The sequence below is a fragment of the Haemaphysalis longicornis genome, unplaced genomic scaffold (genome assembly GCF_048455015.1).
Source record: "Haemaphysalis longicornis isolate Haplotype H1 unplaced genomic scaffold, Haemaphysalis longicornis Haplotype H1 scaffold_6, whole genome shotgun sequence".
Classification (NCBI taxonomy): domain Eukaryota; kingdom Metazoa; phylum Arthropoda; class Arachnida; order Ixodida; family Ixodidae; genus Haemaphysalis; species Haemaphysalis longicornis.
This window is the reverse complement of record NW_027526407.1, coordinates 119,315,530-119,341,162: the sequence shown is the minus strand read 5'-3', so window position 1 is coordinate 119,341,162 and position 25,633 is coordinate 119,315,530. Positions and strand designations below refer to the sequence as shown.

General features: G+C 49.2%; 2 protein-coding genes and 1 long non-coding RNA gene across 3 annotated transcripts; 2 read left to right on the top strand and 1 right to left on the bottom strand.

Annotated features, from left to right (window-relative positions):
• The first annotated feature begins 12,868 nt into the window (after positions 1-12,868).
• On the top strand, positions 12,869-14,194 carry LOC144141915 (uncharacterized). The gene is made up of 3 exons (XR_013316745.1): positions 12,869-13,055; positions 13,711-13,947; positions 14,043-14,194. It is a non-coding gene; the product is annotated as an uncharacterized LOC144141915 (long non-coding RNA).
• A 525-nt stretch (positions 14,195-14,719) lies between these two features.
• Positions 14,720-15,910, top strand: LOC144143223 (uncharacterized). The gene is made up of 3 exons (XM_077675009.1): positions 14,720-14,740; positions 14,963-15,147; positions 15,211-15,910. The coding sequence occupies exons 1-3, from the start codon at positions 14,720-14,722 to the stop codon at positions 15,908-15,910; spliced, it is 906 nt and encodes a 301-aa protein (XP_077531135.1).
• A 1,564-nt stretch (positions 15,911-17,474) lies between these two features.
• Positions 17,475-18,855, bottom strand: LOC144143222 (uncharacterized). The gene is made up of 3 exons (XM_077675008.1): positions 18,424-18,855; positions 17,898-18,127; positions 17,475-17,553 (listed from the first exon to the last, which is right to left on the bottom strand). Exons 1-3 carry the CDS (start codon positions 18,730-18,732, stop codon positions 17,475-17,477), a joined length of 618 nt encoding a protein of 205 aa, XP_077531134.1. The 5' UTR covers positions 18,733-18,855.
• Positions 18,856-25,633: the final 6,778 nt, after the last annotated feature.

Genomic DNA, 25,633 nt, shown 5'->3' with positions numbered 1-25,633 from the left:
TAGATGTTTTTATTGTTCGAGCAACTGTGGAGAGCCTTCAAACAGTGACTGAAGGTGGTTCAGGTTGAACAGCTGCAGTAATAATTGCTAACACTTGTGTATAAGGTAGAAATGAGGTATGTCACCCCTTGAGAATTGTATGTTCATACTTTTCAAGCATGCACTGTTGCTTCTAGTTATACAGCTGCAAGAATAATAGAAAACAGCGATGGGGAATATCCAAATGGTTTAACTTGAGGCCTCCAGAGTGTCATGTCACTGCGTTTTGAGCACACCTGTTTTAGGCTGTTTCAGACGTAGTAAAAATTGGAAAAACGTGCTCAGCAGGTCGCAATGATTTTACGTCACTTCTTCAAAATGATATGTAACTGCTTTGCAAGGTTGAGCTGTTGATTCTGACTAGAAAGCTATGGTAAGAAGTGAAAGCTCTAATAAAATACGTTGAAATGTGCTTATGCCAGGCCTTCAAGCTGTGATGTCGCTGCTTTTTATGCACACATTGTAGCTTCTAGCCATGAAGTTGTGGTGAGGGTTGAAGACACTAACATAGTACGTTAGGATAAATTCATGCCACACTTTCAGGCTATGAAATCGCTGCTTCTCTCGCACACACATTGTAGTTTCTGGCCATGAAGTTGTGGTGAGAGTTGAAGAAGCTTATGTAATTTCTAGGATGAATTCATGCCACACCTTCACGCTGTGAAGTCACTGCTTTTTACGTACTCACTGTTGCTTTTGGCTTTAAAGCTGCGTTAGGCATTGAAAACACTGGTGCAGCAAATCAAAATGGATCTAATGTCAGGCTTTGAGGGTGCCACTTTGCTGCTGCTGGCTTGAAAGTGTGGTAAGAATAGAAAATGCTTGTGCAGTAGTCCATGACACCTTGACAAGGGGCAGTCAGAATTATATATTTCTTCTCCCTGTTCCAGTTCGGTGCTCTGATTGGTTGCAGAAGTGGATAAAATGGAAATGCTTGCATGGAGATGTCGACACATTTTTAAATAATTCACTTAGATCTCACGTTCATACTCATATTTTTTGACCTGTTGAGTGTGGTTGTCTAAATAGGTGCAGCAAGAATTGAGTCCACTTGTATAGCTGTTCGTTCAAGTTTCGTATGTTGCAGTCAGTGTTCGACGTCACTGTTTTGTGTACTTAGGGGAAGATTATTGGCTTCGGGAAGATTATCAGAAATGAAAATGCTTCCACAAAAGCTTGACATGACATGGCTGCAAAGCAACTACATGTTGAACCGAATATTTTCTTTATGTGTGCTATTTCAAAAGCATCATCAACAGTAAAAATATCTTCACGGTAGGCTGCTGCACATAAGTGTAAAGCCAATTAAAGTTGAATGTAGCACAACTTGGAAACGAACTTCGGGCGGATGCATTTGAAGGTCACTATTCGTTTTTTTTCCATAAAAGCTCGCAACAGTAATTTTTTCAGGCGGCTGCTAGTGCTTTAGGGTGTTTTTCTATCAATTTTCACCGTCAGTTGGGGTTCTCTGCGTTATCATTCCACTGTAAACTGCGCCGTGGTGATATGACACTAAAGAAACGCCGGCAGCTCTTTTATTACATCGCCGGGAAACACCTCGGAAATGGTCGCATAGATTGAAAGCATGACACTGTATACTGTCAATCTAACCAACTGACGTAGAGCGTTTTGCCACTCGCGTGTCTCGTGAATAGAAATGATTAGTCTTGTAACGTTTCACATCCAGCAGTTCTCTCCTTGCGCCATACGGTGTTGTCGTCTCGTTTAAGCGGAATAAAATAACGCTTGTTTCTTCGCACCTACAGCTGATTTCGCAAGACAGGACACCTTATGCGGCATCGCGACCTCCACGGTTGCGTGCGTCGCCGCGATAGGTGTTTGCAGTGCGTCACTACGTTCGAAACAGTCGCATAGAACAATGCCTGGCCCGTTGATATCGCGGCCGATTTCTGAAAGACACCAATGAATTTTCGCCGCTGGTTTCCTCTTCACCCTGGGCTTACACAGTCTGTGCACTGCATCCAGCCATTGCGGCGACGAACCGCCCTATTCTTCCACCCTGCGTTTACGACGCTTGATTTAGCAGTGATGATGGCTGTGGAAGATATTGTACCGACTACATTTCTTGACAATGATTGGACACGCGAAGTGAAGAAATAGTCGAACTGCGACGAGCCCGAGAAAATATAACGACGACCATTATGTTGATTATGTTTTTCCAAGCAGACGACGGCTAAGCGACGTGCAGCGGTCGAAATTCTGAACTATTGAGACCCCAAAAAAAATCGTGTGCGCGTTGTTTATATGTTTATTTCTGTTGTCTAACAGTAAAGCAATTACAGATAGCTTTGATTTAGGTATGAAATACACCAGAAATAGTTTCTATCAAGAATAACCTTTGTTTTAGTGAGTAATATATTTTTTCTCCTGAGCCAGTTTCAAATGAGGACGACTTTTTCTTTTTCCCGTGAAAATCGTTCATTCTTCGGAATGAAACATATATAAACGACATCATAATCAGATGGTTATACTGTCAGCCGCTCATATTAGTAATCTTAGGTATAAACAGCTGCAATAAAACGAACTATTTTTTCTAACCGCGGAGAGTCAGCTAGCGGCCAAACAACGCTTGTGGGCGGAGCTGCACTCTTACCCTGTCATCAACTATAGTACACACACTTTGCACCTGAAGTCCTGCCCTTCCGCGTCCTCGAACTACTCCAGCCTCTTCTCATCGAGCAGGTATTCATGCTCTCACCCCGTGCACACCACACCCGGCTTCTTTTTCGGAGGCATGGTACTGCCCGTCCAAAGCGTGCCCAACTCTGACTAACTTCACTGCCGCGTTCTCGCGCGCCCCCTCTAATCTAAAGGTAAAACGTAATGTGTGATTCTTTCCTACGGCATCAATTCTTCTTTCACGAATTACTGACTTGAGACATCAACTATCACGCTTTGAAACCGCCACGTGCGACCCCCACGCGACACATCTGATTCGGTCACTTCCCTACGCTAACAACTACCGCTCCTTTCCACTAACCCTATTAGTGAAATCTACATCTCTCTCTAAAGTGTGGTCACTCTAACAAAAGAATATTAAAGTTCAAACACTTAACCGTTCTCGTCGTCGATGCCTCCGTCGCACTCTGTACGTCCGCACAGCTCGACAGCACAAAATTCCCAGGAACTTATTAAACGCCACCCGATGACTACAGAGGGAACAGGATGCACTGTGCTCGGCCCCTTAATGCACTTGCAGCGTTATTAAACAATAAAACTGCAATAAATAATACAAAGTGCGGTGGAGCAATCTCGAACTGCTATTCATCGAAAATGCAAGGCGTGTAGCCATTTAGGCAAGAAAAAATTCGCGCAGCCTGCACTAGTAGCGGAAGACCGCATAAACACGAGAGCTGGGCCATCTCACCCTTCATCAAAGACGTGGTTGTAGCACCTGATATGAGGGTTTCGAACTTTCAGCTGAAGGTGTCAATGACTAGCAGTCATGGATCATTTCGTTCTCAGTCTTTCACATTTAGCACAAAATGGACCATGTTAGAATGTGCTAGAACCGACGCCAACCGTCTTCGCGAACTCTAGGTCTTTAGACCCAGCTGCTCTATGCTTCCCCCTTGAAGCGCGAACGAACATGAACAGGTGAGCAGAAAAGCAGGCGAGACATCACGCCACGCAGGAAACGCTGGGCGTAGTGTTCTGGAAGGCCTAGCTGGAAGACGCCGCGTGCTCCTCACGAGCGCACGCAAACATGCACTCAATAGGTTTGGTAGGTGTTTTGCGAGCTGCTCACTACGCGCATACACAAGCGCAAGTCTGGATGATGCCAGGCGCTCCTCACGAGGCGCACTTCCACGGGTGGTTGGTATTTAAACAGCAAAACTGTTTAGAAAATCGTAATTTTTAGCACCGGAATTTCAAAATGGAAGAAATTGCCGAATCCGCGCACGTAAGCGCGGGCCTTGCGGCGACCGCTCAGCGGTTCACTAAACCAAATAAATGCCTAGTGCCCGTGTGGGCGTGTACCAGGCGTTTTCTTGCGCCAAGAAGGCCCAGGTGATCACCTTTTTTTGTTAGTACCGAATGGCTCTGTTCGTTTTGTGTCTCGCGAGTATTGCACAAGCCCACTTTTTGTGCAGATTGGTACCGGTAGTGCACTTGAAGTGAAATTTGTCGTAGCGCAGGTCATCCACCTACTTGTTAATGCAAGCATAGTAATGCTTTCACTCGTGGTTACTGTGGTCCCAGTGTGTCGTTTGTCAGCGCGAAATAACGTATTGATATAATATGTGCGGCATGGGAATGTGTTTTTCCGCACTTATTTAAAGGCAGAGGCCCATATTCACCGTCAGTCAATAACTTGGGGCTGACTAAACTTAGTAGCCGCCACTACTTAATTAAGTATTACGCAAACCAGCGCTGAGTTGGCCCGGACTATCCGAAAACATATTCACGTCACCACTTAAGTGTGTTGACTAAGTAGTCACGTGGTAGTCGTGACTGTGACGTAGTAAGCAAACGCTGCGCATTTGCTAAATAGATTTCCCCCTAGCAACGAGACAGCAGCTGTGGCTGCCTTGTCTGCTTCCCGTCAACTCCAATCGGGGTGCTTGCCTGCCTGCGGCTCTGAGTGCCTCTATGGTCGGCGCAATCTTTGAACACACTGGCCGTTTGCAGTTTAAAACTGGCCGTTTGAAACCATCCAAATCACCCCTGCCTATATCGCTCGAATTTGCAATGAAATGGCTAGCTGATGACGTGTGCTGAGTGCATTTTGCAAGTGATCAGCGCTGACACACTGTATACGAAAGGCAGGCCCATTGAATTTACGCTTGCTTGGTACACGCGCCAATAAAAACGTGTATTTTAAAGACGATAGCCTTTCTCGGGCGACCTGAACGGGAAAAGTTTGGTCTGTCTGTCGGTATGTTTGTCAGTCGATTCAGCCAGCCGGCCAAAAGTGAAGGCATGCTGCGCAATAGTCTTATATACTCACGGAAGAATCTGAACGTCTCAGCTCGCTTAAAATGTTCATAAATGTGAACATTGCTGCACAATAACAAGACATTCGGCAAATATAGGGCAGAAAATTAACACATGAGTAGTATTTGCAGTGTTCCTTTATTAAAATATTACGAGTGCTTGATTGTCGCCATTGCAAATAAAATACTAATCATCGCCGGCTGTTGCACGCGCTACCTGGTTGAATCAGAAAAAATCAGACGGCACCACCAACAAAAGGTTCCACTAGACATTCCCCGTTCCGATCGGTACAGTCGCGGAGTGGGCCAACGTGGTTCTACAAACGTCGGAACCAAGGGCCACAACTAACGCGCGTCTCCGCCGTACAGCAGCGCTGGCATTGAGGCACCCGACTTGGAGCAGTGAAACGCGGTAAATTTTGATTCACTTTTTTTCAACCTCTTGCCTGTTATCTTGGAAGGAACGAGACGGGAGAGGAACAGAATGAGAAGTGAGCGAGAGAGGGAAGGGGTGTATTTACTTGCAAGGGACGCCAGTAGTCTATCGTCTTGCGTCGACATTTAAAACGAAAAAAGCCGATGCACGGCCATTTTTTTTATTTTACTCCCTCCGTTGCCGCGACCAATAGCGCTTCGCCTGAGGACGGACAAAACTACAAAGGAAAAGAAAGGGCGAAGACTCCGTCACCCGCTCCTCTTGCTCCCCCCCCTCTCTCTGTATCTCTCAGCTATCACGACCTGACCGACCTGCCATTTATTCTGTGGATTGAGCCTCCGTTTTTCCCTTTTGTTGTAATCCAAGAGAGAGTCCATATTCGAGTGCAGGGGCTGCGCTGCTCGGCCTGAGAGTATCGCTGACGGAGCTGTATGGGGCGACCGTTAGGTCCGTGACTCGTGCATTGTTGCCGAAGGAAAGGAAGTTTTATGTGCAGAGCACTTTAGGGGCTCGCGTCGTCGTCGTAGCTCGGTGTAACGCTCGATGTCAAGCGGCAGCCGGAATCAGGCGGCTCAGCGAGATAACGAACCGAAGTGGAGCCTGGCGTTACGTCGTAAGGCGTCCCGCCGAGGCTTCCGGGTTTTAATAGTCAAAACCGTTGTAAACTCGTGAAGCGCTGGCTTGGCGGTACATCGTCCGTTGTTTAGCATAAAACAACTGCAGGTACATTTGACGCAAAATATATAATTAACCGGCAGCACTGGCGTTCAGAACGGAACGCTCATTGGGTTGGTTTTGGTGATAGTAAGCGAAAACATTACCAGTGGCATAGCTCGGCTATGCCATGATATACGTGGCGTGAGTTCAGGTTCAGCTGGTTATTCTCAGGTTTTCTGGTTGTCTAGGACTAGCCGATTATAATACTTACAGCTGGTAAAGCGCTTTCATCCGATTTCACCCAATTTTATTCGATCCAGTCGCGGCGGCGGCGGCTCCGGCGCGCCAGCTCTGCGCCGTGAGGCATCAGTGCTCCTCGCGCATGCGCAGCACGACTCTCCAGGAGCCACGCGAAACTGTTGAACCTCTGTCAGTACAGCTTACACTACAAAAAAGTGGCAGTGCAACGCCGGCACGTTTGGGGAGGGGGGGGGGGGGGGGACAAGCACAAAAAGACCAGAACTACCGCTGCCGTTGTTTCAGGTAGGGGGAGCACGAGCCCTTCAGAGGCGGGAAATTTGAATTGCACTGGGTGGTAGCCGTGAGCGGGTAACAGCGGTGCAGCCCATTATGGCGAATCACTGCTCTGCACTTCCGTCACTTTCACGTTGAATGAAACGGCTTTAATTTTTTTCTATGCTCTCATTTCAGCAGCCCCATTGCTGCTTTTATTGCGGTGTCACGAGTTACCGTGTTGCTTCAGCGTATGCTGTTTGCAGTCAGTAAGAACCAGTAGTTGGAGCAAAGATCGTTGTATAAACACGTACCTCCTAGCGCGTTGGTCCAGCTGAAACAAGCGCCAGCCGACGGTTTTATTGCGGAAGAAGAACATTTCCCTTTGAGCAAGTGTTCGGATACAGTGGTGTGTGGGTAGAACAGGTTGCTGTGCAAATAACCTGGTCTTGACAGCTAATACTGGACTCGTTTATGTTTGGAACATTTGGATATTTACGCGACAATTCAGGGTGGTGAAAAGTAATACGAACGATGTCGTGTTGTTTTCGAGCATCGTCAGTGTTTCTGAGCTAACTGCGGCCGTTAATATAGAGTTATATATTGATTGCTCCTTATACCGGTACCTGTCGTCTCTAAGGTTTTCTTATGTGTAGGTAGTGTACAATTAATTTAGTTTGGCGGAATTTTTCTCTTTATTACTGCAATGTGTGTATCTAAGGCCAAGCAGTGTGCACACAAATTTCAGTGGCATTCCCATGTGGAACAAATTTGCAATGAGGGTGAGGAAAAATTGTTCACGTTTGGTGTAGAGTTTTATGATGTTTGGTGGAGTTCACGTTTGGTGTAGAGTTTTGTGATGTGTTTTATGCTTTGAAATGATCAATCAATATGCCGTAACGACGTCAGAGTGTTATCGTCTGCTTTCCTAATCACCCAACAAAAGCAGTAAAGAGTTTTCGTACCGTGAAAACGTGTCGTGTGTATTTTGTTCCCTGAAATTGTCAAAACTCTTACCTGAACCGTGACGAGTTTTCTCCCAGTTACAAAAAGAAAGCATTCGGTTGATTGCGTAGATCCTTATTTGACTGTAGGGTGCAGCCCCATTCCGCGGGGCTGTAGTGGCGCAGATGACACATTCCTCTGAATTCACCGATTGGATGAAAGCTGCATTGATGGTGGTACCTTTCTCTCAGTGCAACACTGGTTTGCGTACGATACCTGATTTAGTAGGTTGGATCGCAGTGCACACGTCAAGAAATGAGTACTGATGCTGACAGCGCTGGTTGTGCTCCATCGCTCGCAGCGGTGCTTCGGCCTCAAAACGTACTTTTGTCGGGGTTTCTTAGCCTGCATATGGGGTCATACGTACGGCCATTTGAAAATTTAGGTAGATTGAGACATTCACGGAGGATGTAGTGCGCGTTGCTGTGCAGAAATTCGCTTAAAAATTGGCTGAGCTAGGTAGCGCTTTACCATGCCCTGTAATATTCACAGACGGAAGCTATATTTAGTCACTACCAAAACAAGCCCCGATCCGGGCTAAAATTTTGCTAGTCTCGCAATATTTATTCAGCGTTACTAGACCCTCATCATGACCTCTGGATAGAAGGAACGCTATTTACCGCTACTAAGGATTGTCGTGTGTCATGCTGTATCAATGACGTAGGCTAGGCACCCGCTAGTCAGAAGTTAGTCAAGGGACGTGAATACGGGCCAGAGGGTTTGCTGAGATAGTAGCCGGCATTAATTAATCCAGCTCGGCCTAATATTTCATTTCCGCCCAGCCATATTCGCATGGTTTTCATTAGCTTTTAATTGCATAGGCATTGTTACCCGAACAATTTCTTTTCGCTATGAACAAGTCGGGTGCAATGCCTTCCCACGTTATTCAAAAGCGTGGTTTTCTTAGCAACAGGAGGCTACTCGCGCGCAAACGTGCGCGGTTAGGGAGGTTATGAACTGAAATGGTGTACTCCTGCACGGAGTTTCCTTACCAATATAAGGCTACTTGCGTGCAAACTTGCATGGTTTAGAAGGTTGATAATGCAATTGAGTAACCTCCTGGAAATTTCAAAAAGAAGAAACAGCGCGATTGAGACACGCACATGAAATGGACATGTAAAACACCGGAGGTATCGTGCTTTTGTAATCATACGTAACGTACGCACATTTGCCCTTGTAGCAGGTTTCCTAAAAATGAAGTGCTTCGTTTTCTATTAAAACGTTTTGTTAGGCGAGATAACTGGAAGCATAAAGACGGTGTGAACGACTGTGTGCAATTCGCTTTGGAGGGAAATTTCTTAAATTTGTATCATGCTCTTTGTTAAGTGCATCAAGGATATTGATTGTATACCCTTATGAAACAAATCGGTTTACCAATGTTTGGTGTGCGGCTAATCTTGTTTCTGATATATTAGGAAAACCTAGAAATGGAAGAGATGAAGTGAAACAGGAATTCGTAAAAAGTGGGCCACATAGCTACACAGCGATCTACGTAACTGGCCTGGTCCGTGTGCAAGTTGTGGAGTTGTTGTATATAGCAGAAAACTTTAATGTGCTAAACATACAAACAATGTAGTGTCCCATTTACTTGCTGCACTGCATAAAAACAAGTCGACTCGCTACAGTGTTTCGACATAGCTTGCTGGGTAGTGCATTGTTTGGGCTCTGCTATTGGGTTGCGACAGTGTTTCGACACTGCTAGACTGCTATTGTTCGCTGAGAAGTGTGTCGTGTGGAACTTTTGAAGGTAGCCCTCATTTAGTACTCTAGACACAGTCGTAGCTCATGTGGGTCACCGCGACATGAAACAGGACATTCGCGGAAGCGCTTTAATGTACGAAATCATGCAAATTCCCTTCTGGCCCAGCACCACTATAGTGTAGCTTCAGGTCTAACAGTTTCGATGACCTCCATAGAGCAGGCGTGTCGTGTTAGGTACAAGTTAGACGATGTGGGGAAAAGTAACGAAAAATGTTTGCATTTATCGGTTACAACTGTGTCAGAAACAATGTTCTTTTTTTGCGCGCTCAGCGAGCAAAACCGAGCTTGCGAAAGCCACCCTCGGGGACACCCTTACCTGTGATATATGGCTCGATACACCTCGTTCCGCAAGTCTTGCTAGCGTCGAATCGGATTATCCGTTACATTTTCAGTGAAGACTAAGGCAGCGCCACAACTGAAAAGCTGCCACAAAACGGATGTTAGCCCCTCAGCTTTCTGTAATTAAATTCTACGTATGGGCTCCAATCGGCGGTATGCATGCGTGGTTATCGAAGTTTAGCCATTAGGCCAGGGGTGGTTGAAACTTGATGCTGGAAATCCGACAAAAATTACTGCATGAAAATAGAATGAAAAACAAATTGAAGGACGAGCGAAAATTGTCACGTTCCTTATGTTAGGAAATCAATTTCTTCAATGCCGAATGGAAAAGAAATTCACGTATACAGCATTATTTGCCCGCGCTCAAAAAAAAAAAAAAACTTGCGCAGCTTGCACGAGTGGTCTAAAGCTGGAGAAACAGCAGAACTGGCGGCCCCGTCTCTCTTAGTCGGAGGGACAGCTGTTGCACGTCACATAGATTTCCCAACTTGCCGCGGAAAGTTCTCCATAATTTTGCATAATTTTGCAGGCGCGGATCGTTTCATCCGCAGGATTTTGCATCTCTCCTAAACTGGACCGCGTTAACAAGCGCAAGAACCCCCGGGCAAGTCCAAAGCAAACACACGCACTGCGAACCCTAAGGAAATGCTGCGCGCCCGGAATATGATAACAGCTCGATCAGATAGACGCCGCTTTTATAACCCGGGGGACCCAAGTTCTATTCCAACCGCGGGAAGCGTTTTCTTTGTCTTCCCAATTGACCGCTGATGCTATTGTGCTCTTCTCCTCCTCTGTTAATCGCGTACCGCTCGGGCCTCGGGTGTGGCCGAGTGGTTAGGTTGCCGTTTTCGCGGCGTAAAGATCACAGGTATGATTCCCGGGAGCGCTCCAACCACACTGTTTTTCTTGCAGCGCGCACTTCCAGCACCAGGTTGTGGGCTCCTTTCCTCTTCGCGACTTTCCATCACATTTCAAGCTTTTCTAGTGGGACGGACAGTTATTGCTGTGCCTAAACAGTTCCAGTATTAGAAGCTTGCTTGCTTGATTTGAGCGTTTAGCAACTTCAGTGCACCGGCTAACTATTACTAGCGATTTACGGACGAACGCTTTTCCCGCCAAATGTGACCAATATGTGCACTTTCGACCAGTGAAGGACCTATACAGCAGCTCCAACACACATGTGTTTACACATTTGCAAGTTCGCGTACGCAACAAGCAACAGCTGATAACGCGTAATATGTTTATGCTGATCCCGTCAGCTGGCAATTAATGGTGAGCGCGCGGCCTTTTCATAGGACGCCGAAAAATGAAGCGGTAAAAGCGAAACATACAACTCCCCCAAACACGCAGGGTCCTTTCGTTTCAGGGCTGTTCGCTGTAATAAAATCGTGCGTCCACAGCCAACAATTTTATCGTACACGAGCTTGAGACCAAGCCTTCTAAAACAATTTTTAAATAATTATTAATACTTGAAGATTACTGCCATACTGCGTAATGTTACACCCATTAGGCATTACGGCTGTAAGAGACTACGTAGAAATATATAAAAAAATGGGCTGGCAATTACGATTCTTTCTGAGGCGATATTTGGGGGAAGCAGCAGTGCTCTCAGGCAGCACTCACTCGTGGGTTGCCTCGACGGGAGCGATGATGAACCTCAGCGTCGGCGGCGCGAAGTGCGTCTTAGGAAGCGACCGCTAACTGCGTCTTAAGAGAACGCACATTGTACTCACGCGCACGCCGCGCCGTACAGCGCCTCGTGCGGGGACAGCATACTGCGTCCATCGTCCTCCACCGCAATTTTTCAGAGTTCTGCCACCCGGCGCCACGGCGAACCGCCCGCCCCTCCTAATTTCGCGACACTCTCTCCTTTGCGTTATTTCATTCTTCGCTTTTTAACACGAAAGTATTTTATTCCTGGATGCACAAATATTTCGCCGACGTCATATTAGTCACGAAATTGACGGCAATACAATGAAGCAAGCGGCCATCAAAGCGTGCACCCCTGCACTGAGGATCATCTTGCGGGGAAGCAACCTTTATTATTAAAGAGTAAGTTATACTTACGCTTGTTCATTTTCGGGTTTTATATTTTAACATGAAAAGGTTTTATGCCGGAATACACCAACTTTTCACTCACGTCATATCCGTCACAGAAATGACGCCAGCACACCTTTGCGGAAGCGATCTGCCAGCAGGAGGTCACTCGCCAACACACCAACACACCCACATTACAGCCGCCGAACCGCAAATTATGATCAGCTGCAGAGCTTGCTGTACATTCCACTTTCGTGTTTTACCGATTCCTATGACAGAGGAATCAACCACAGTTTTTTTTAGCTCATTGGGTGGTCTTGCCGCCGTTCACTCGTTTACGCCGACAGCGCGGCTCAGCCCAGAGACGGCCGCTAAAGGGCTGCGCCCTAAAACGTCTGACAATTTCTATACTCCCTAATGCAAAATTGTTGTGCAGCGCGAACTGCAGTTACGTCGCAGAACCGCTGCGTCTCAAAAAGTGCTCGCGTCTTCAGCTAACGCACGACGGCACAAGCTACTTTGCCATTAGCTCGCCGCAAGCCGCCGCCGCCGCCGATCATGCCGTAAACCGTGTTTGAAACTCCCTCGGAAATGTTACGTAGTTGGGATGAGCCACGCAATGAGGAGGGCGCGAAGAACGTTCAGCATTTGCATCACTCGTTGTTCAGCACTCACTCGGGGGTTCTCTCGACTGCAGCGATGGTAAGCCTCTGCGTCGGCGCAGGAAACTGCGTCTCAGGAAGGCACGGCGAACTGCATCTCAGGAAGTAAACACACATTATTGTCGAGCGAACAACGGCACGCACTGATATGGCGTCATCTCGCAGCACATTGCCAACACCCAGCATGTCTCATCCTCCTCTCCTCACATATTCACCATGCGTCACGGCAGAGGAGCGTATGGTGCGGGCTCAGCATACTTCGCTATCTTTCACACTTTTGCCACACCCCCGCACAGGGCAACTTGAGCAATTTTGGTGACGGTATACATGCCTTGCACGTACGTCATAGGCTGACGTCACCCGCAGGGGACGCCCATGTTGGTGGTTGAGTTGGCCGTGTTGACCGCCATTTCGCCATGGTAAACTGCGCCGCGTTCGGCTGCAACAACCGCTCGCGCAACAAAAAGAACGACACCGGCAGCTTCAAGGGCGGCTTCTACCGTATCCCGGCGATAGTGACGTCGGAGAGCCCGGAGGCAGAGCGTCTGTCGAAAAAGCGAAGGCGGGAGTGGCAGAGCAGGCTGAAGAGAGTCGACCTCGACGATGCGGCCACGCACTATCGAGTTTGCGGGATGCATTTCGTCAGCGGTGAGTGCTATGGCCCCTTTTATAACATGTTTATGTTCGTGCAAGCTTTGCGACGCGCTACAGGTTAAAGATATTAGACTTCGTAAATCGCACGGAAGAGCCGCAATGCGACGCGACAGAACCGGCTGTCGCTCGGACCGTGGAAACCAAGCGACGCACGTCGCGATGAGCAGCGATGACGGGCGCCGTGTTGTGGAAATTTAGAAAGGAGCGACGAGACGCGTGACAGAGCGCGATGGCAAATCTCGCTGCTCGTCGCCGTTTTGTGCCGTCACATTGAGAACGCAACCGCAGGACCCGCAACCCAGTGGTGCAAAACCGCACGACGCATGATGCTCATCCAGACGGCACAGGCAGGAGTGAGTATCGCCCGCACGCTGGGAGGATACTCATCCAGGTCTCAACATTGAACTCTCCTCTACCCCTTGCGATGGAAACGAGCGTCGGGGCGGCGTGCGGTCCTGTATCACTACTGCGTGGTGCACGTTAAACAGCCCAGGCTAGCAGTCCTACGTGCTGGATAAATCGCTTATGTACTGCACGTGAGCCATATCACCAAAATCTCTGGCAGGCTCCTCACGCTGTCTAAAGACTGAATGACAAAGTTTACATTTTGGCTTCAAACATCTAAAAATGATTTGTTTGGAAATTTCAGGCAAACCTTCAGCATTGTTTGACGTCGACCATCCTGACTGGGCCCCCAGCCTGAATTTAGGGTACAAGGGAAAGGATCCTGACAAAAATGGCAGGTACATAAACATGCTGCGAGTTAAAAGGATGGATCCCGGTTAAAAGAAGATTAGCACGAAGTAAGATGTTTCTGTTTACTCCGCAAGCAGATGCAACCGTCGCAAGGCGAGAAGAGCTGCTGCAAGTGAGAGGACGCTGCAAAGTATGTTGCCACCTCACTTTCCTGAGAGAGTGTTCAAATTCACCTCTTATAATTCCCGTTAATTGGTTCGGATTTCTCCTTTGATGACACGGCAGCTAGCGGCTCTGGAACTTCGGCTGCTCAAGACCACCCTCCTGCTGAAGACGGCCCCCTTGTTGAGGGCAGCCTTTCTGCTGAAGATGGCCTCCCTGCTGAGGACGTCGAAAGTCAACAGGGCGGTAACCCTGCTCCATCGAACGGCCAAGTTGAGCAGCTTGTGCAACCTAGAGGTATGTTTCCTGTTGGAAATCAAGATTGTGGCTACTCTGGTTGTATGAAACGTCCGACCAGGCTGCCTGCACGTTAAGCATTTCTGACCATCACATTTGAAAGTGGCCAATGGCACTCAGTCATGCAAGAGGCGCTCCGCCTTTTTCATGAAAGGCCAGTGCTAAGGTGGGGGGGGGTAGAGGCTTTTTGGGTTGTGGCAAACAGCCGTGACCATCATGACCGGGTTGAACCAGTTCATTGTGTTGTTCTACGAGCTGGGTAGCTGAAAGGAAAAGCCAACAGCAGTGCCAAATGTAGAGTGGCGTTCGATTTCATTTATTGCAGCCTGCCTCGGAGAACGACGTGGCACACCGGTTCAGCACAGTCATTAAGTGGCGTTATTGTCGCACGCCACCACCTGAAAAACCCTTCACATACCTTTTATGCTGGTTTTTAAAAAAAGACGGGGTGCCCCTCACATGGCTGAGTGCCCTTGGCCACCAGGTGGACGAGATGGGTATGGATGATAGCCTGCCAGCAAACTGTTGGGATGTTTCAAACCACCATAGCATTCACTAACTTGTGCTCCCCAAACCTTCCTGCAACAGTCCAAGTAATAGACGATTATTCTCCAGGAACGCAGGCAGATGACGGCTCGCGGGAAATTGTTGACCGTCTAAAACAGGAGGTCAACCGACTGCGGGTGGAACTCTATTCCCTGCGAGAAAGCCAGAACGCACGGTGCCTAACGTATGCTGCGTTCTAGAGGGACGACGAACTAACCAAGTTCTATACTGGGCTGCCAAACTTCCAACTCTTGGATGCCGTTTTTACGCTTGTGAAGGGACTGGTGAGGCACAGCTCCGTTAACGCCTTGCCTCAGTTCCAGGAGCATGTGGTGACCCTGATCCGCCTCCGACTGAATGTGCCTCTCCGGGACTTGGCATTCCGGTAACGTATTTTGGTTACTTGTAGAAAGCATGTTCAAATTATGTGTAACGACCTGTATTATAGGTTTGACGTCTCCGAAGCGACTGTCTCAAGGATCGTGATGAAGTGGATTGACGGCCTCTACTTCGGCTTGGAGAGGCTGGTCAGGTGGTCGACAAGGGAGCAGCTGAAGCGGACCATGCCCATGTGCTTCCGCGTTGCCTTCGGAACAGATGTCGCAGTCATCCTCGACTGCTTCGAGATTTTCATCGAGCGTCCGACCTCACACCATGCCCGATGCCTCACATGGAGCCAGTACAAGCATCACAACACAGTGAAATACTTAATTGGGGTTGCTCCTCAAGGAACAGTCACTTATATTTCAAGGGGGTGGTGCGGACGATCCAGTGACAAGCTCATCACTGAAAGCTGTGGGATTCTCGGTAACCTGCAGCCTGGCGATTTGATCCTTGCTGACAGAGGGTTCACCATCGCGGAGTCAGTTGGCCTCTGCTCTGCTCGACTCAAGATGCCAGCATTCACCAGGGGACAAGCCCAGCTAACTCCTTGGCAAGTGGAGGCCACAAGGAAGCTGGCCAACGTGCGTATTCATGTGAAAAGAGTGATAGGACTCCTCAGAAACAAATATATGATAACTAAGAGTATCGTGCCTGTAGACATTCTCTCTCCAGTTCATGAAGATGATGCAACCACACTTGACAAGATAGTTTTTGTTTGTTGTGCTTTGATGAGTGCTTGTGGCTCTGTTGTACAATTTGACTAACTCTGGGCATGTGTGCGACTTGGAAGATTGGTTTCACTTAAGTATCTGCGCGGCTCTCTTTTTTGTCGAGAACCGTATTCCTTCTCCAGATTTCTATGCTGTGTATGCCTGTTTTGAGAGTGAATGTGGCATGTGGATAGTTTGTTTTCGCTTTTTTTTATTTCGAGCTGTAATGAACGCCTTATATGTGGGGTTCGAAGTTTTCGGTGTTTATTTTCTCAAAGTTTGGCATACTTGTTTTGGTGGCTCTTTTAAAATTCAATCTTTTTTTATGCAGTGTATTGTATTCCCACAGCAGTTTCAGTGACATTTTCAGTGAATATGAAAGAAACACTGTCAGACTTCATGTGCTCTTCAAGGCGCGCTGCAGCTCTTATATGCGCACTAGTTATTGACAATGTGTTGCTTATCGCAATTATTTTCGACAAACTTAAGTAATTGCTCGTTGATGTGCACCATGGGCCACTTACACGATTGCTACGACTGGCATGATGTGTTTTATGTGATGTTTTAATTTTTGTGGGCGAGTAATTATTGCATGGTCTCAATTGTTTCTATTGCCCTATTTTGCAATAAAGGTATGTTTCTTATTAGGTACAATTTTCTTCTAAAAACGCTTTAAGTGTTCCTATCAATGCATGTTGAGAATTAACACGGTATTTGGACAGAAACAAATGCCCCTGAACTCGTAGCAACAAATCAGTTTTGAGTTTGAGTGGGGAGCCCTAATTATGATGTGTAAATAAACATTTTGCTTCTTTGTTTTGCACGCAGTTTGTTTATTTGCAATCTTTGCATAGCCACTGACCCTGTGGTGCTTTCTTCATGCCGATGCATGCAAAGTGGTACCATTTTCGTTTGCATTGCGGATTGTCGCACATCACCATCTTGCCATACTCTGGCCCATCGCAGAGACAGTAGACATCCTCATTTTCCACGTTCTCATTTGTCTGGTGCTGTACAGGATGCGACGTATATTTGTATCGCAGCTGTGGCAACAGTACACGCTTGAAAAAATGAGTGCTCTTCAGCAACATTCTGGCACAAAAGTCATCGTCTAGAAGGATTCTTTCAATAAAGATCTCCTTTGTTGTCCAGACAACATAGTCTGCATACTTCACCTGGCACACAAACATCTGCATTTGTACTTGCCAGAAATGTGCATGCTTTCGCTTCAGTTGAAGGGCATCTCCATCGGGTAGAGTGATACTGCTACTCTTACAGCAAGTGAGGTCTATGATAGTACAGTCTCGCAGACTATATGGGCACTTCACCTCGAGTACTCCTGTGCCACAGCAATCACAACTCACAACTCCATCAGGTGTAGCTGCAAGGAACAGGTGATCGAAGCTGATGTGCACGCCTGATTCGTTACACTTGAAATTTTCATGCTGACTAGTCATTGCTTCGACATACTGTGCTCTTGCACGGGGTTCATTGTCGATGCCCCAAGTTGTCGCTACTGTGGTGAAGGTACCTTGACTGGGATAACATATTCTTTGCACCAGGCTTGGTGAAGGGTCTTCGATTGATGTGGAGCAGGCCGCTTTCGCACATGCAGCTGTCACCCTTCCGGCACGAAACGAAAACCACTTCCTGCATGAAGACTGGGCTCTCGTTTCTTCGTCGATAAGGTGCAGAACCTGCACAAAGAGAAAAACTTGGAAAGAGTCACCAACATCACATTCCCATAGATCATACCTCTTGTTCAACTGTGATTCCGCTTGCCAATTTGTCGCATTCCTCGGAGACGTCTTGCCATGACGGGGCTGCACAGTCGTTGAACAAGGTGCACAGAAGTGCGGACTTGTACTTTGCAGCTGTCGGGATGTAGGACTCTGCATAGCCATCAACAAACGAAAGGAAAGCTGGTTTTAACTGTGATGCTTGCCGGCGCAGTGCCAGAGTTGTTGATGGCCTTCCCTCATCCATTCGCCTTTTCTTAGTTACTGCAGACGAGAAGTCAACCTTTGCTATCGGAACGCACGTGAGGTTCTTGCAGTATGCTGGAAGCCACTGATTATCTTTGTCGGTGCAAGTTAGCATGTCTCTGTGCTTCACCCACACTTGAAGGTAGAACGGGATTGCACCAATGTGAGAGCACGCCTCCCCGAGACCAGCCATACAGGTACAATGAGCCACAACAACTTCACCGTCTTGCTTCACTAGTGCCCATGGCTGCAGGCAGGCTTCCCTTGTACTTTGGGAGTGGTTCACCTACAAAATATACAGAGAAATATTTTACTACATCTAGCAACCTTTCAATGTAGATACTGCATGCAGATATTCTAGTGTGCAATGAGCGGCTCCCGATGTACCAGTCGAACCTGCTCCCGCATCTGAAAATCTTCTTGAATGTACAAAACTTGCCCGCCGCCGCCCCCCCTCCCCTTCTACCTCGTTTGACGGATTGCCCAAGTCGTTCTACAACCTCCAGTGAATGCCTGACAGGCCTTCGCGAACAACCACCCGCAACATGCAATTTACTTATGGTTAGGCTGGAAGTCTCTTACCTTGCCAATCACGACAACGTCGCTGTTTTGAAGGACTTTCAGTCGCGGTTCTTGAACCCATCCACTTGTCAAATAATTGTGTGATTCCAGTGACTTGTGCGCCTTGAACTGCTCTCGCGTGATGAAGCTTGTCTTGCCGACAAGATAGTCCTTCACGTCGCACTCCTCCACTTTGGGGTACGCGCTCGTGTCTGTCACGGTCTCGTCGACTGACAGCGAGAGCGGATCCTTGCCGCCGCACATAAGCACCTTCTCCGCGTAGCGCGACCGCACCGACGCCGGCAACTTCCGCGCGTACTCGCTCAACATCGTTGATTCGCATGGACACGTTGTTTCAATGAATTTCTACAGACGCGCGGGGTTCGAGCGATGTGCTAGGCCGTAGCGCAACCGCGTGCCGCGTGCGTCAACACGGCGGAGCCAACCACCAGCATGGCGAAAGTGGAAAGAGGCGCCGCCCCTTTCCTTGCGTGACGTCACTTGCAAGGCATGTATTGGCGACACCGCGGACCCCGAACCCCCAACTTAAGCCGTAACCTACCGTAGTGATGGGTTTAAAAGTGAAGGGCAGGAAACCACAAACGGTGGCCGTCAGAGTGCAGGTCAAGTTCTGGCGTATGGGCTCCCTGTCTGTCTACTGGGAAGGGAGCTCCGGGACCTCTCTCGGTATCAGGGTGACCGGTAACCCGAGCGAAGAAAGTACCCCCGTCCCCTGCCTGTATACTATTGCATATGATATTTTGAACGCCTCCTCCCCTCCAAACGTGATCGGTCCCTGAAAAGGGGCCGCACTGAAGTTTCTTTTCCTCCTTTGTCATCAATCTCGGTCCCAAAGCCCGATAATTTCTCGCGCTTTTGATCATAGAATCTCTTGACAAGACTGTTGAATTTCCCGCAGAAAAGTAGTTGCGGGATGCGCCATGCGCCTCGCAGCCGAAACTAGAGAAGAGGACGAAGAGGGCGGGTAGCGGGGTATGCGCGCGAGCACGCTATAAAAGAAAGAGGAGAATCATGAGGTAACGCGGGTGTCGGTCTCTTCGCTGTCTCAATATTTCTGGTGCCGTTAAACCCGGGAGACGGCCGGCATCTATCGCACCGATACGTTGCCGAGCATGGAGAAGCTGCGCAGGCAGCGAAGCATCCTTCGTGGTTCTACCACCCGACTTCTGACCGTGGCCAGCGATATTCTGCGGGAGGACACTCAACCGTCAGTGGGCGACCTTCAGGAAATTATCGACGGGCTCCGCTCTAAAGAGTCCGCGCTCGCTGAGATGGACAGCCAGATCGCCTACTCCCTTGACGGTGAGGCGTTTGATGAAGAAGTCGCGGGTGCCATAGATTACGGTGAGAAGATCGTCAACGCGATGAGCAGGCTTCGGTTCGCCATGAACGCGCACGCTACGGCTGGTGCTCCTGTCGGTGAAGGCCAGCTACAGAGGCAGCGGGGACTAGCAACGAGTCCAGCAACGCCATCGGATCTGCTCACACGGAGCTCATCAGCGAAAATGCCGCCGCTCATGGTAGGCCGCGAGCACCGGGTCTGCGCGTCAATTTGCCAAAGCTTCAAATACCCGTCTTTGCCGGTGAGACCCATGAATTGCAGGCCGCTTGGGAGCACTATGAGGCCACCATACACGCTCACCCCGATCTCACCGATATTGAAAAGTTCCAGTATTTGGAAGTACCTCCGGCCTGGCCGGCGCTGCAAATCGGGCAATCGAAGGTATACGCCTGACTGACGCAAGTTAAAGGATTACCGTCAAGGTGCTCACTGAAGGCTATGGCCTAAAGGATGTCCTCATCGATGACCACATAGACAGCCTGCTTTCTATCGAGCCAATCGGATAATCGTCTCAAGTTTCACGTCTTAGAGACCTCTATGAGCAAATCCAATTCCGGACCGGCTGTTTGGATAGCCTTGGCATGGCGTCTGCAGAGTACGCGGTTGTTCTGCACCGGGTGCTGATGCTCTCATTGCCATAGGATCTGGCAATCCTGTACAGCAAGCGCACGAAGACCGACAAGGCCGGAGCGAAGGCTTTAGCGGAATCACGAGAACAGCAAGTCAAGGCCATCATGAAGTTCCTGCAAGTGGAGGTTGAAAGCAGAGAGTACTGTCGAGTGTCACACGAGAAACCCACTTCAAGGAGGTTGCCAGCTAACCGCGACGTGACACCGCCTCGAATACCATCCGCACTAGCACTGGCAGCACGGTCCACATCGCCAGGTGCCGATCCGTTCATGGCTTCGCAGACTAAGTGCTCCCTCTGTGACGTTCCAGGACACGCGACACGTAGGTGCCAGGCCACACTGTCAGCGGAGGAAAAGCGCCGATGGCTGTCGAGGAAGCATTGCTGTTTCAAGTGTGGGAAACGGGGCCACACTGCGCGTAATTGCCGAGCCGCAGCAGGGCTCAGGTGCGACCACTGCTCATGGCGCCATATTTCTACACCGTGCTACATTTGGGGACGAGCAGCAACGGGGACTCCACGACCACCTAATCCTATCGGAGCTAAAAACCGAGAGGTGGAAACACAGCGAGGAAGGCAGGTGACAACAGCTCCTGCAACCAGCACGTCCTCGTCACCCGTATTGCTCCAAACCGCCACGGTGTGTGCGTCAGGAAACCGCGACCGCGTGCAGGTACGGATATTGCTTGATACCGGAAGCCAACGGTCCTTCATCCGTCAAGATGTTTCGCAGCAACTTCTCTACCCAGCACTGAAACTGAGGATTTGGCAGTGTTCACATTTTGCAAGTTCAACCGCCCACGCCAGTACAAATGCCGAAGGGTGAACATTACTCTCTGTCGTCGATTTGAATCAAATGACCTGACCCTCCAAGCTCTGGAAGTGCCAGAGGTGTGTACAGTGAGGGGCCCGGCCATATAGAGCACCGTTATTGCAACGCTGCGTGACCGAAAGTTACCCTTAGCCGACGATCCCCAAGACGATAAACCTCAGGACTCCGTGATAAGCTTGTTGATCGGTTCTGACATTTACTGGAGGATTGTAACCAGACGTGTCGACCGCTTCACCGACACCCTGTGTGCCGTGGAGGCAATATTATGTTGGGTCGTTCAAGGAACCTACAATGACGTCTGCCATCGTCTGACACCACGTACCACCAGTGCGACAAAATTATTCCTGGCTTGTACTTACTATATGCGCAAGGAGTTGCAACCGGGAGACCCGTCGGATATGTGTCGGTTGGACGCCATCGGTATAAGCAATGCAGGAGAGAAGCACGACGTCCACAAACACCGGGCACTCCTACAGTTTAGTAGCGCAGTACACAAGAGCCAAGGTCGCTACGTAGTACCGCTCATGATTAGGACACCTGGGCTCACGTTATCCATGAAACAAATTGTAGCCGAATGCAGGCTGAAAAGGCAGGTTCAGCGGTGTGAGCATCAGCCAGAACTGCTGCAGGAGTAGGACGCCGCCATTAGCGAGTACTTCAAGGAAGGCCATGCTGAGAGAGTAGTACCATCTGAAACCACCGGACAGACTGTCTACTACCTCCATCATCATGCGGTAGTCCGACGGGAAGCCGTGACTACCAATGTCCGCGTCGTGTTTGATCCCTCATCGCATGAGTACGGGAAACCGTCTTCAAACGAAATGCTTGATAAGGGCATGAAGCTTGGTCCTGATCTCCTACAGCTCCTTCTGGAGTTTAGGTGCAGCCCCATCGTTCTTACCGCGGATATCCTAAAGGCCTTCCTCCAGATAAGCATTCAACCGGAAAACCGAGACGCTCTCCGTTTCCTGTGGATTAACCGATTACCGACCTGTGACCATACCATCCCGACAATTGTCGAATGGCGCATGACCCCGGTTCCTTTTGGAGCGTCGTCTAGCTCGTTTTTCCTGACATCCACTCTGCAGCACCGACTGGATACGTGGATGACCACACACCCGGACATTGCAGCTCGACTACAACGGTCATTCTACGTGGACGACTCAGTAATAGGCGCGTCTTCCGAAGAGGAGGCATTGGAGCTTTACCGTGAAGCAAATGCCATTAATACCGATGCAGGAATGGAGCTTAGAAAATGGTGCTCGAATTCACCGTTGCTCTGCACCCAATTCTTGAACGACGGGCTCTCACTTGAGAACGTTACATACCGGAGCTCCAAATCCAAAGTCCTTGGTTTGCTATGGGACCGCTCATCATATGAGATCTTAATCACCACGCAAGGCGTTCTGTCGTAGCTTTCCACCCAACCATCGACGAAGCGAACCGTTTTCCAAGCCTTTGCCAGGCTCTTCGATCCGTTGGTCTTCATCGCTCCGTTTCACGTGAGAGCTAGACTGCTGTTCCAATGGCTCTGGCGACAGTGAATTGCTTGGGACGAGTCTCTCCCACCAGACATCGAGTCTCTCTGGACGAGTCTCTCCCACCAGACATCGACGGAATGGGTATCAGTGCTCCCGGTCCTATCCGCCGTGTGCATTCCACGTTGTTTGTTACTGGCATCGCAAGGTCATGATAGTCCGACGATACATTTGTTCGGTGATGCGAGCCCTCATGCATACGGCGTCGCAGTGTTCGTACATCAGCCAGTAGTCGATGGCAGCGTTACCGTTCGGCTACTTATCAGCGAGACTCGAATTGCCCCACTGAAGCCAGTTTCTCTACCGCGTTCAGAACTTCTGGCATGCCTTCTTGCGGCGAGGTTATGGCACTACATTCGTAAAATGCCAGAGTTATCATCCTGTGTCGCCTATTTTGGACTGACTCAACCATAGCATTGCATTGGATTGCTGGCGACGAAAACCGCTGGAAGACCTTTGTGAGGAACCATGTTCGTGAAATTCAGCAGTTGACCCAATGGCGGCACTGTTCGAGTGCGGACAACATGGCGTACCTTTTGACGCGCGGAGTAACAGCAGTAGTTCTAACACAAAAACCGACGTGGTGGACTGGACCTCTGTGGTTGGCGGAACCAGAACACAACTGGCGTTCGACCTCTTGCGCTGCGATAGCAGTGAGTGAGCTGACCACCGAACTTGCGTCCGTGTGCCCAACCGCAATCTCGCAGCAATCTGCATGTCCGCCCACTCCACTGCTGGATATCAAGAACTACGGCTCACTCTCCAGGCTCCTCAAAGTAACCACCTGGATTTTGAGGTTTGTTTGCAATGCTACCCGAAGGTAACCAATCTTTTTTGGGCCACTGACGTCACTTGAACTACATAAGGCGGAGCGGTATTGGCTCCAGCTGGTTCAGAAAAACCGTCTTCCCATCCGAGATCGCTGCACGTAAAGCTGGCCAGCCGTTGCCCTTATGCTCCAGCGTTCTGACCCTACGGCCAGATGTTGGCCTGGATGGCTTGCTTAGAGTTTGGCTTGCTTAGATGGCTTGCTTAGGAACTTGATGGGTCAGAGGAAGTTAAGCATCCAATCCTTTTGCCAAGTGAACACGGGTTTACGCGACTCTTGCTAGCCGCGACACATGTCCGTCTTCTGCACGCTGGAGTTCAAGTTACGCTTCTGGACCTTGGATCAAGGTTTTGGATCTTAAAGGGAAGGCTAACCGTCAAGAAGGTGCTGCTGTCGTGCCTACCGTGTCGCTGTCGACGTTTACTTCCCGCGTCTGTCCCATGTGGCACTATTACCGAAAGACCGCATAGCAGAGACGTCACCGTTCGACGTCGTGGGAGTAGACTTCGGCGGACCCCTTTACTGCCGCTCTACACAACAGTCTGTGAAGCTGTACATTGCCGTTTTCTCCTGTGCAGTGACGCGAGCACTTCATTTAGAAATAACTTCAGACATGACGGCACAAGCATTCATCCTCACCTTTCGTCGTTTTACGTCCAGACGAGGCATCCCGTCTACGATTTATTCTGATACCGCCAAGGCATTCCGCAGCTGTTCGAAACAGTTGCGCTCGCTGCTCTCGGAAACCGTCCGGGGCCATGCAGGTGCTCACCGCATCCACTAGAAATTTATCGCTGAACGAGCTTCGTGGTGGCGTGGCTTCTGGGAGCGCATCATCCAGACAGTCAAGGATGCGTTGAAGGGCTGCCTTGGACGAAGCAGCCTGAGTTAGGAAGAGTTGATCACTGTATTGACCAAGGTAGAAGCGATTGTCAACTGCCGCCCTCTAACACAACTCTGCGAGGATAGCGATGATGCAGTTGCACTGACGCCGTCGCACTTTTTAACCGGCAGGCGCACTGTGGGACTACCACCACGAACTGCCGACTGTTTGCATAGCTCCACCGCGCATGACTTGCGATGAAGAGTGAAGTACAGAGATGAGCTTCTGCGCCGACTATGGAAGCGTTGTAAGGAAGAATATTTGTTTCTTCTACGCTCCGCTCATCACTGCCCGCCTTCGTCATGATCCTGACTACGTGTTGGCGACTTGCGGATTGTCAGGGACGACAACGTGCTGGTGCTGCAATGGAAGCTTGGCAGAGTGGTTGAGGCGTTTACTAGTAGGGATGGCATCGACATATACTTTACAGTCACCTTCCCAAATGGCCAACAAGTATGGCGGGCTGCTCAGCGTTTATACCCTTTGGAGGTGGACGACCGCTCCGTGGGCCCGGGAGGATGCTGAATTTCCCACAGGAAAGCAGTTGCGGGAAGCGCCATGCGCCTCGCAACCGAATCTAGAGAAGAGGACGAAGAGGGCGGGCAGCGCGGTATGCGCGTGAGCACGCAATAAAAGAAAAAGCAGAACCAGGAGGTGTTCCATCTGGTAACGCGGGTGTCGGTCTCTTCACTGTCTCAGTAAAACAAAGCCCCTCATTTACCAGTCGATGTTTCTAATCTCCAAGTTTTTCGAAAGCCTTATCGGAAAGTCGTAGAAGGCTAAGAAACTCACATCGGGAGAAGTATTGATTGCAGCATAATACAAACAACCATCCAATAACCTCCTCAAGCAAACGCGCATGGTCGATGTTGACATGAAGATCATGCCGCATCGCAGCCTCAATACTTGTTAGGGCGTAATCTTGGATAGGGATCTAGTAAATGAGACTGAAGCAGAAATGCTCAAGGGCCTTCCAGAATCCACCTTACGCCGAATTGACCAAATAGAACCAACAAAGCACATAATCTTGATGTCCGCTCCGACCCTACGTGCTAAACCCACGCCGCTTCTTCAAATATCAGGGCATGGCACCATTTCTTGAGGGGGCGAATAGCCTCGAGGGGATGCGTCGGCGAAGCCGGCTGGCGAGGCATAATA